The sequence below is a fragment of the Notothenia rossii genome, assembly GCF_949606895.1.
Source record: "Notothenia rossii genome assembly, chromosome: 11".
NCBI lineage: Eukaryota > Metazoa > Chordata > Actinopteri > Perciformes > Nototheniidae > Notothenia > Notothenia rossii.
The window spans coordinates 52575353-52588094 of NC_136910.1; the positions used below are offsets into that span (position 1 = coordinate 52575353).

The window sequence follows — 12742 nt, forward strand, 5'->3', positions numbered from 1 at the left end:
GTTTGTCCAGGTTTTCATGTTATTCTTTCCATAACTTGAATTTCTCACGAGGCCTTTTGTGAAATTGTTATGTTGACCCAGACAGGGAACAACCTGACATTGGCAATAACATGGTCTCCTTTTTACACTCATTGAACACACCCTTTTCTTATTTTCTCCTTCTGGCGTTACATTACATTTTATTTATCTATAACCTTATTATCCAAAGCGACATTCAATAAGTGCGTTCAACCGTGAAGATACAAACAAAACAAAAGCATGAATCTTGGTAGTGCATTAGCTTTCAAAACAAGTACTAGAGCATTGGCTTCAAATAAGACAAACTGTGAAAGTGATATGTATAGGTTTATTGGCCACCATGCAGTAGAAACAATGGGGTTACATTTTATTTATCAGTGGTTATCCAAAAAAAGAAAGACATATCCCCGCAACACTCAAACTGATATCGGTGTTACTGTCTGTGAAATGTGTGAATGCAAAGGTCGGGCTAAACTGTTAGCATGTGTGAGGCTTGTTTTGTTTGCCAAAGTGTGATTTTATTCCAATGCCATGATTATAAACTATATATCATAGTAATATTCATAGTGTAACAGGAATGACATTAGGACACTACCAATTGGTGCGGTTGTACAGTAGGAAGTGATGCGAGGCCTATCGATTTGTACTGGTCATTGAATTTGAGTATTTCTTATTGTCCTGTCTCGTTGATTTAGACTTTAGGATTTTTAAATTTTTGTCGCAGGGAATGACTCAAGGAAACCAACTCCACTGTCATGACAATGCAACAATTACAGAGTGAGAATAAGGGAATGGTTAGCCTAGCTGAGCTTTTAGACTTTTAGCATGTGAACAATCTAGCCTGGGTCTGTCCAGTGTTCAATTTCTTGGTGAACAAAATCCAGGCGCAGTGACTATGCAGCTTCCAGAGTCTCGACATCGCAGTGAGGTGATGAGGTTTGTTCCTGTGGGGAGAACAAAATGAAATATTGTGATAACTGATTGTATCGGCCTGGTAACCAGCTCTCGCCGGGATGCACATATAGACTAGCTCCAAAATAACGTAGCCCCTATAATCATAATCATTTGTTTTTTTAAATGTAATTGAATGTACAAAACAAACAAGATTCATCGTATGTTATCATATAATTAATAATTAATAGTTATTTTTACTACATCCTAATTCTAGCTACTTCTCATACTGTACGTGCGTGAGACTGCTGTTGATTGATTGATTTCACTTTTGAAAAGGAAACAAATACTTGTATTTCCAGTAGAGCTGACCAATAGTTGACTCAACGGTTAGTTGAAAGAAAACTATTTTCAATTCAATAATGAATCAATGAATAGTGAAAATCATTTCTCATGCAAAAATACTATTTTCAGCAAATATGGAGATGTCTCTGTTTTATTTATCTTATTATACTGTATATCTTTGGACTGACAAAAAAAGCTTTTACATTTTTCTTGTTGTTTGAGCTTTTATTGACCACGATGAATTGATTGATGATCTCCAATACAGAGATAGTTCAACATTTAGGGAATAGGGCTGCACATAAGGATTTTTGTCATCATCCGGTGGAATGTGATGAGTGGGTTGCTCAGTCTTTTGGAAGTATCTGGAAGCAGGCGGGTGCGATTTATTCTTCCCTGCATGAGGCTTTTTAGGAAGAGGAGGAAAGAGGACGGAGAAGGACACATGCATGCACACACACACACACACACACACACACACACACACACACACACACACACACACACACACACACACACACACACACACACACACACACACACACACACACACACACACACACACACACACACACACACACACACACACACAACAACAAGCTTTCATCTGACCTTGGAAGCATCCCTGAACCAGAGCATCACACACAACTGCGTTCAGTCTCTGACGCAGTTTCTGCACCCCCCGGCCTCCTTTAAACACACACACTCACACACCCCCCCCCCCTCCCACACACACACACACACACACACACAACAAATACACATGCCTCCTGCATACACCGAGATAAATCCAATGCTGAAATGTCATGTTGCCGTGGTGACAAAGCATGAAGGCCTGGCTGAAAGAGAGCTCTTTAAATTCAGGGTTACAGTGTCTCACAATCTTTATGAATTCCCGTCTCTTTCACTGAGGCAGAGTGCTGTGTCAGAGCGGGCAGACATCCCCCTCCTCCCACTCTCCTCAGCAGCATGTGACTGCTCTCTCCATCCTTCTTTAAAAACAGACATTGGGGACAAATGTAACCCCTGTTACACAAATATGTTCTTATAGAAGATCGGTGCAGTGTGAAAGCCAAGTAGCACCAGCTATGCTCTTGTCCTCCAGCCACAACAACAACATCGAGAAAGCATTGCTTGATAGTGATGATTTAACCGGTTGTTTTTTTAACTGTTAAAGGATTTCATATGCAAAATGACATCGGTTTGGGCTTTAATGTTGTACATCAGCCCGTACAGCTGATCTGCAGAGCGCTCACAGCTTCAGACAGACCTCAGGCCAGGTTTTGCAGCCTGCAGCATCACAGTGCGTCACTCTCTTTCCCGAAGTCTATTACACTGACTGCCATTTTCAGCACCTGTGGTTTCTGTGAGGTTTTTTTTACCAGCTCCACTTTAATGCAAACCACTCCATTTGCTGTCTTTATAGTCTTCCTCACTCAGGCCAATAATAAAAGCAGTGGTGAAATGGGATCCGTGGAGTTTTTATCAGCATCACATTTGCTGTCATTGTGTCGGTTTCTCCACTTAACAAGAATCAAGCTAATTATTATCTTAAACATTTAGCTAACAACTTAAAATAATAATTTATGATAGCATTGACGCATTCTCAAAGTGGATACAAGGGCATTAGAGGTAACCAAATGAAACAAACTATATTCAAATGTTTGTAGGTGAAGTCGTTTTAGGTATGTAAACGCCGCTTAATGTATGAATTACTTAATTAAATATCAATCTGATAGTTTCCTGTAGGGCTGCGCAATTAATCGTATTTTAATCGTAATTACAATTTGGCCTGCCACAATTAGGAAAACAACATAATCGAAAAAAACGATTATTTTGCTTTGCTAGGTTGTGACAGTGCACTGCAACATATTTGATCTAATTATTTTAGTCTAATTTATTTTTATTTATCATATTTATATATGTTTAGTAGCTTGTGGAAGTGCGCTCCAAAATATTTGTTGATCTTGTTTATTGGTATTTATTATTTAGATATTATTTATTTAAATGTATCATTTATTTAATTTATTTTTGTATTGGTTTTTCAGTTGAATTACACGTTCAGGGTAATCAACAGTTAAAAAGATACTGTTCAAATTATTATTTGCTTTAAAGTTCAATAAATGGATGTTTTCAAAGTCAATGAATAATCGTATTTAATAATCCTGATATCAATTATTGACCAAAATAATCGTGATTATGATTTTTGCCATTATCGATCAGCCCTAGTTTCCTGCACCTCCATCTTCCATCCACATGCTCTTTTATTTTTGTGATGGAGTTGTAAAACATTTTGCTAGTTGATTACTTTGATAAAAGAATGACTCTGTAACCATTTCAAATGTAATCCATCTTCCAAGTCACAGTTAGATGGCAGTTAGAGCATCTGAAGCTCCCATAATGTGTTGTATTTCCAATCAAAAGGGATATTTTGGGTATAATTAAGAAAGGGAATTGATGTATCGTTCAGGGATTTTATTTGATTGATCATAATATTCGTGCTGTAGTGAGTGTGCAGTCTCTGGAGAATCACAGTGATTTGGAGCTGAAGACTAATGCTAGCCTCTCGCCACACTGTCCTCACGTGCATAGACAGATCAGCAGGTAGAGGACACACATACATGGACTAAATTAGACATGTCATGTAGTGTTTAGAATCAACTGTGAAATAATCCTAAAGCTGTACCGAATATTTTGAAGCTTTAATGCTGCACAAGCAACTTGTATTGATTAATAGGGAACCTATAATTCTAAATGTCCCCTCATAAAGTGTGTTTCAGGCAACATGGCCAGAACAGGTTATTGTGCATTAACAAATGAGTGCCTTTACAGGGAACATCTCAGCAGTAGGGCGGCACAACGTGAGACACACATGCCATAAGATCCTTGAATATTGTGATAACAGTATTATATAGAACAGATATTATTGGGTCTTTTTAGGGAACAAAATTATTTTCAACATAACATCTAGCTGCTCACCAAGTTCAAATCTGTTGCTTTGAGATGTTAATAGTGTGTCGTGTGCTCATATGGCCTTCTTATTTGGCCTTTGCATAAGCTCATATTTCAGGCTATTGAGGTAGGCTTTTGTAAACATATGTCCGCTCCCTCCCATCACCCAGGTCATGAGAAAGGTCCACACATTCGTCCATTTCTATTTCATATTTGTTTTATCTGTGTGACCTGCTCCTCTCGTGTGTGATGGATGGATGTTGGGGTTGTAGAGGCTCCGAACTCCTGATCCTCTGTCGATTTTCTCACAACCAAATGGTGCTGGTTAGTGAGTTATGTAGCAGCATCTGACCTGGCTAAAAATAAATATATCAGAGTAGGTCTTGCTTTTAACATTTGTTATGTTAAACGTTCTTTTACATCTATTTTATATATTTTGTATTCATTTAATTTTGTATCAATGTTCAAGATGAACTGAACTGCAGGGAAGTGATTTGATTTCACAAATGAAATTTATGTTTTCTCTTTAAACTATTAAATGTTTTTGGTTTAAAACTATCAAATTAATAAACAACTCAAAGTGATGTCTTAGATTAATTATAGGTTTTTGCTCAACAACTGTCATATAACCTGAATGTATTAAATAACCACAAACTATGGTCATCTATGTATAGTTGTTAGCAATTGGTATTGATTTTTTTTGATTATTTAATGAAACTACTTATAATTTCAGCTCAATTTCAATCACACTATGAACTCTAACAAAGCCCAATATAGAACATAATGGTCTCCATGAGGAAATGCCACTTTTATTTGCCTCCATTCTGTCTTTTAAAAAAATTAAATATATCCCGATAAAACCTGATCATGCAACATCACTGTTACATTACATTACATTTCACTTGTTAGACGCTTTTATTACATACATTCAGTACTGTGGACAACCCCCACAGGAGCCATTTGGGGTGAAGTGTGTTGCCCAGGGACACAACGACATGCTGACTGCAGTTGGACTCAAACTTTTATAAGGCCTAGTATAGGCTCAATGTTTTAATGTTTTCATTTCTTAGCTTTTTTCATTTGAGACCCTACAAGTGTCTGAACGAAAGAACGGGGAGGGGCGGGCTGACGTTGTATTTAAGTGCGAGCCCTACCGAAGTACCTGCCTGTCTCTTTAGGTCAGCCGTGTCAGATTCTCTCGGGAACGATAATGATGATGATGCTGTAAAGCTGAGATCCAAGGAAATGAGTCATGTTCTCCAAGGTGAAAGTCCCTGCAGGGGGAGAACCACGAGGCAGGGGGAGAACCACGAGGCAGAGTGAGAAGCTGTCTGTGCCTCACTACTGTATGATGATCAGAGTCAGGGCTGCAACACGGACCCACTCTCATATCAGGACGCACATCACACCGTGTCTTATGGTTGTGGTATATTGTCATCTGGATTAGAGGCACGGAGTGTATGGACAGTTTTTCTGGTTTTATTTATTCATTTATTATATGGATTTGGATTTGATCTAGACGTTTTTCAGGTGTATTTATGAAAATGTCCACATTTTCTTTAAATTAATTAGTTTCTTTTTGCCTTTTAAAGGAAAACACTATAAGTGAATAGGGTCAACATGCTACCTGATAGCATCATACAAATCCCACTGCTAAATACTTATATTAAACACATTTGTATTAAATGCTTTGGTTTAAATAAGCACTGAGGCAGTATCTTATTAAATAATGATGTGCTAAGTTTGAGGGTCAAACATTTTTCAATTTCTAAACAAAAGGTTTTTAGGAAGAACTTTAGATATCTTTCCATCAATATACACATTTAAATATATATATTTTGGCCATATTTTAAGAAGATACATTTGACCAGTGCTTTAACTAAATAATGTTTTTGCCTGTAGTGTCTGTGCCTTTGTTCTCCTGTGGGATGTTAAGTATCCTGTTAGACTGGGTGTGAGACATTATGAGGCCTCTGAGTGTGTTTGTTAATGTGTGTTTGTTGTGTGTATTTTGCCACTCAGCCTGTGTAGTTGACACAGCTCTTGCTCTGTGTTTCCTCAGGTCCCTTCCCTTCTGTCTGAATGTGTTATTGTACCTCTATCAGTGGTCAGAAAGGAAAAATCCACAGTGCTGTTTCCCCCGACGTGGATCTGATGTACATGGTCCGTCATCAGAGTGTGCTGCTCATTAGTCCATCATCATAGTTTTGTTATTTACACGCTCAGTGAACTGAGTCAATACAGGAGATGAAGGAGAGAATAGCTTTGGAAATATAGTGTCATCATGTTTTTTTATCCAATTCGCCATTTTTATTTTAGTGATGTCTCCAGCTCAACTGTTTACAGAGGGTGTTGTATGATGAACACACTATTAATCCAGCTTAAACATATTTTATACAATTTATAGTGTGGGTTTATTTTATTTCCACAATAAATGTGTGTTTGAGACTTTTGAAAGACAGTGTAATACCTTGAAACAAAAAGAAAGTCACTAAAAAGCCCTAGTTTTTTTAATATAAGTGACTGGTTTCTATCAGAAAAGCTTTATCAGAAAAATGCTGCTGCACAGAACAGAAGGGAAACACATCAGCGGCAGCAGAGGGAAAGGGAAACCCAGTAGAGGATGTCCCACTGTTCTCATCCTGTAGACTGGAGCTGCTGCTGGATGAAACACGTGTCAACATTTTAGGAATAAACGAAAACAAGTGTACACTTTTTTTCCTTTGAAGTGTACTTTTTAAAAATTGAATAGAGGTTCCAGCAACATGCGCAGATTTGTGGTTTAATGTGTGTTGCGTTGGTTTGAATCAGACTTGCTGCTTTGCTGACACAGCAGCTTCCCGAACAGGAAATGGAAGTTGCTGGTAACAGTCTGAAGCTGAGTGTAGGAATCTCTCGTTTGGTGATAAGACCTTTCTAAGATCCTCTGTCCCACAGGAGGTCAGATGAAGTTCCTCTGACTCACTGGTGTCCTGCCAATGTGTCTGTCGGTGTCAGTTATAGTGCGAATACTGTTTTTAAAGGTTCATTTAGTCGTTTTGACAACATAAATATGAGCTTTATTCACAAGAAAGGTTCAAGTCATATACTGTACGGTATGTGTCTGTCTATGTTTCCTTCCTTTACATCCTATTCTCATACAAAATAGAGACAACTCAAACACTGAATGTTGTTTTATTTTTTTGACAGATATTGTTATTGCAGCTAGTCCAGAACGCAGCTGCGTGTCTGACTGACCACATCACCCCAATTCTGGCCTCACTACACTGGCTTCCAATTCGGTTCCAAATTGATTTTAAAATTATTTTATTTGTTTTCAAAGCTCTAAATGGGCTGGCTCCGGCCCATATAGCCAAACTCCTCCATCGCTACACCCAGCCAGAGGTTTAAGGTCGGCTGACTGATAGTGCCCAAGACCAGGCTCAAAACCAGAGGGCACCGAGCGTTCGCAGCAGCTGGCCCTAGGCTCTGGAACAGTCTGCCCCTCCATGTGAGGTCGGCCCAGACCCTAGGGGTTTTTAAATCAACACTAAAGACTCACTTCTTCTCCCTGGCCTTCTAGTCAGAGCGGAGTATGGCATCTGACTATTCCCTGAGTTCTTGTTTTTTATATTTCTGTTGTAAATTATTGTCTTTTATTGTGATTGTAGTAAAGTGTTTTTATTACATGTACAGCAATTTGGCTCCACCAGAAATCGCTTTTAAATGTGCTATATAAATAAAACTTGATTTGATTATCTCACTTTTTGGTTTTGGGCAATTTTAGTATGCAGTTAATGGTAATCAGCTGCGAGCTATAACTGACATTTTTAATTATAAATGTGTCTACTGTATACTTGGCCTCTGTCAAATTGCGTAACTACCTATCAATAGTTATAGTATAAAAAACTAACTTCATGTGCCGCTGTATAGCTCAGTGCTTACTATGGCAGCCCATGTACTCAGTCGCTGCTGTGGCCTTTCCCTTCCACCTCCCTTATATTTATATTTCTATCAATCAATGTTTTTATTCCCCTTCTCACTCATCTACTGTATCTTTCCTCTCCTCCATCTTGCTGTTAAGAGCCAATCAGCAGCCTGTGTCTTCACCTGGAATAAATGAGCATTGGTTGTTAGAGGCAGCGCATCCCTGATCCTTATTTGATGTGTTTTCTGTAATCTTTTTTTGTACGAGTCCTTTTTAAATCTGTTATAATCCATCAGTATTCGTGTGGCCTCAGGTTTTATCCGGGGCCTAAGGGCTTAGCAGTTAATATATTCACAGCAATCCAACAGTAATTCACCTTAAATGGATTTATATGAACATGGCTGACAGATGGTTTGCAAAGTCATCAGGCTAATATCGGTATGGTGGCTTAAACACGACCATCGTGCCGCGACCTCACAGTGGATGGGATTATATTTGAGATCACTGAGAAACAAAGCACACACTCTGCGTTCATATATTCACTCTTCATCCAGATGATTTACTCTGCTGCTGCTGCAGAGCTCTGGTCATTGACCTTGTTGGAGGCTATATTTCACTTTCGCATGCTATTGTCCTCCTGGCTAGAATTGCATTATGGGATCATGAAGGGTACATAATCAGGTCAGGAAAACTGTAGTTTTTTATTTGTCCTTGGGGTTGAATTGGTGTCAGGTGAGCTAATATAGCCTAAACAAAGCATTAATACGCACTTGGTAAATGTCACAGCAGTATAGGTAATTGTTAAGAAAATATCACTTGTCACCGGCTTGATCTTCAATATCAGGATACATGTATTTGTTATCCTTGCAAGAATGAAAGTAGTCATCACATACAGAGCTGCATGAGACAAAACAGTTCCCTGAATAGTGTCCTTCACATGCGTGTATACAAGAGAGGGTGTATCAGTCACAAGATGCAGGAATACCGGTTCAAAGCAGTATTCAATGTTTAGTTAAGATCAGCTAAAACCCACATAAGCAATAAACATGACAGTCATATGTCTATCTCCATAAAGGCTGAATCTTCATGTTAATCCTTGTCATAGCTATCATATGCCTAAAACAGTGTGTCCTGACGCTCTTCTGGGTAATCATACATCCGGTTACGTACACAGCTACGTAGGGCCTTTGTTATCATGTTCTACTCTGATATTAGAAGAGTACATTAATTCAGAATTTCCCAAAAGTAATCTTTACCCACACATCCTTTGTTCTGAATGGTACTGTATGTTTGTGTGTGCCTCGCTAATGTTTATGATAAAACATCCACGCTCATCACACCCCTCTACCCTGATCACATTACTGAGGATGCCTCTTTTCTTTTGCAGAGATTATGAATGATGTCATCAAGAAGGTGAAGAAGAAGGGAGAATGGAAGGTAAGACACGGTTTGCAGATATTGCTTTATTTAAAGTGGACCGATCGTGCTATATTTGAATAATATAGTGTAGGACCATACCTATATAAGGCATATTTATACTTTTCATTTTTCAAAATACCAAACAGATCATGCATTTTAGCCATTCCTCATTTCGCTCAATTTAACACTGTCTTTGGGCTGATTCTGTGAGAACAGCATCATCTACAGGCCTGGCATATGTACTACAGCGTCTCCAGCGCTTTCGAACGGCAATGTCCGTGGCTGTCTCCTCCTGATTGGTGGAGTTGGCCCAATAGCCGTAGCGCCACTTCTGTGACGTCATAGAAGTGTTCAAATCTGGATCAGTCTGTATCAGATCCGTTGCAGCCCCTTTTTAAGAGATTTGGGTATGGAGGAAAATTGAGAGGGTTGTGTTTTCTGACACTTGGTGAGTTCCCTGGAACACCGGGGACACATATTCATGTATAAAAGACGTACAAAAGTGCATTTTGCATGATAGGTCCCCTTTAAATAACACCGTTTCATTGTCAGTGACGTAATTAACTGTGGTTCAATATTTAGTCACACACTGTATTTGTATAGTAACTGTTTTATTTCCTGTTGCCAGGCACTGATCGTGGACCAGCTGAGCATGAGGATGTTGTCGTCCTGCTGCAAGATGACAGACATCATGACGGAGGGCATCACCAGTAAGAGACCACCATCACATCCTCTGCCCTGTTTACATTGTTGTCTGTTTGTTTGTGTGTATGTTCCTCTGTGACTGTTTCTTTTCTCTAGTTGTGGAGGACATCATGAAGAGACGAGAGCCTCTTCCCAGCCTGGAGGCCATTTACCTGATTACGCCGACAGAAAAGGTACACTCTCCCCTCTCATGTTCATAGTGTGTGTCATGGCAGCAGGAAGCCGCCGTGTGTCCAAACACTCGCCTGTTTACTCAGCTTTATTGGCAATACCATGATGGAGTAGAGCATTGCCAAAGCAGGTTGAGGTCTACAGTGTGCCTTGAATATGATCTGCAATATACGTACAACGACATACAGAATAACAAATGGTTTGCACATTGCTACATATTACACCAAAATGAAAGAAGCATTTGCAAACTGATAATTAGAAAATCAAGGGATAAACAGCGAGTATAATTATATGAGATGCAGTTTAACAATTTGTATGTATAGGCAATAGAAGAACACACTTATATTAAGGATTTTACGTACCTACTGATCCAATTTATACTTAACAATGACAACAGTGCTTTGGGAAAAGTAAACCAGGGGATATTTAGGCTAAACTACAGTAGATAGTGATTAATGACTTAACAGTCCTAACTGAATAACATTTCCCCTGAAAAATACTCAAATGCAAAGACTGAAAAACTGAATTGTTGACTTTATATTGACACAGGACTAATACTTAACTTAAACAAGTGCTGACAAATAAGCTCTGACATTATATGCTGAGCAAATATTTTTAAATGTATTTATAGCTGTATATCTTTCATTTGGTCATTTAGGTAAGTGATTTAAAGTGGACCTATCATGCTATATTTGAATAATATAGTGTAGGACCATACCTATATAAGGCATATTTATACTTTTTATTTTTCAAAATACCAAACAGATCATGCATTTTAGCCATTCCTCATTTTGCTCAATTTAACACTGTCTTTGCATGGGCTGATTCTGTGAGAACAGCACCATCTACAGGCCTGGCATATGTACTACAGCGTCTCCAGCGCTTTCCAACGGCAATGTCCGTGGCTGTCTCCTCCTGATTGGTGGAGTTGGCCCAATAGCCGTAGCGCCACTTCTGTGACGTCATAGAAGTGTTCAAATCTGGATCAGTCTGTATCAGATCCGTTGCAGCCCCTTTTTAAGAGATTTGAGTATGGACGAGAATAGAGAGGGTTGTGTTTTCTGACACTTGGTGAGTTCCCTGGAACACCGGGGACACATATTCATGTATCAAAGACGTACTAAAGTGCATTTTGCATGATAGGTCCCCTTTAAGTAAAGGCTTTGACATTATCATTTCAAAGTGTTATTCAAATAAAGCATGAATGAATTGCACCTATAGTGTATTCAACAACACACTTTTATGAACTCTGTTGTCTCCCCTCAGTCGGTGCACACCCTCATCGGAGACTTCAAAGACCCTCACTCAGCTAAATACAAGGCAGCCCATGTTTTCTTCACTGACTGTGAGTACTGTAGATACATGAAGACTTGATCCAGCATTCCTGTATGTAGTGCACTGTTTAAGTTGTAAACCATATTTGTGTTGCACAATCTTTGATATCTAGTGTTCTGTGCTTTTTGCTTTGAACTGTTTTCTTTCCGTTATCATTAGTTCTGCTCTATGTTCAACCTGTCATTGTTTTTAGGTAGTGCTGTGTTTCAGCTTGATGTAACTATTTCCTTCTCAGTATAATGTGTTCCTCCTGTCTTTTTGTAGGACACATGCGTACTGCTCGTCGTTGTTATAACACCCGTTTGTGTGCTCATAACATCTGGTTTCTAGTGAGCAGGCAGGACATGGTTTTAGGGTTTGTGTATTTAAACATAACAAACATACTTTATAGCTCCTGTGCAGTGATGACAGATGAGCTTGATTGTATTAACAGTATGGAGCTGCTTTGAAGCTACATTTACCTTTCTACTTAAATGTGTAGGGAGTTAGAAACGTCATTGTTAACTAGTCTGCTGTTCAGAAAAGGGTGAGGTAGACATCTCAAAACTGACTTCATAGCTCAATGAAATATGTTGCAATTTTAATTTAAATATATTATTGAGACCGAGGAATTTGAATTCCTCAATCCATACATATGCTTGCCATTATATCTCATTGTTTTAATCTATTTCCCACCTCACCAGCCTGCCCCGATCCTCTCTTCAATGAGCTAACAAAGAGCCGTGCTTCCAAAACCATCAAGACTCTGACGGAGATCAACATCGCCTTCTTGCCCTACGAGTCTCAGGTAAATATCCAGCTTTGCCTCACAGTGCTGTTAGAGAACACCGTTTCAAAAGGATATCCCACAAATATTTGAAAACACAAGTATGCATACCAATTGCTTAATGGTAAATGGACTGTACTTATATAGCGCTTTATCCAGTCTTTAAGACACCTCAAAGCGCTTTACATACTACATGTCATTCACCCATTCACACCCATTCATACAGAGCAGTGTAC

General features: G+C 38.9%; 1 protein-coding gene across 2 annotated transcripts in view; it reads left to right on the forward strand.

Moving 5' to 3' along the window:
- Positions 1-12742, forward strand: part of stxbp1a (syntaxin binding protein 1a) — a 31237-nt gene that overhangs the window by 2989 nt on the left and 15506 nt on the right. For both annotated transcript variants that reach the window (XM_079656985.1, XM_079656986.1), the window contains exons 2-6: positions 9498-9547; positions 10158-10239; positions 10331-10407; positions 11672-11750; positions 12424-12527. In XM_079656985.1, the coding sequence (XP_079513111.1) occupies positions 9498-9547; positions 10158-10239; positions 10331-10407; positions 11672-11750; positions 12424-12527 (392 nt within the window). The remainder of the gene's footprint in view (positions 1-9497; positions 9548-10157; positions 10240-10330; positions 10408-11671; positions 11751-12423; positions 12528-12742) is intronic.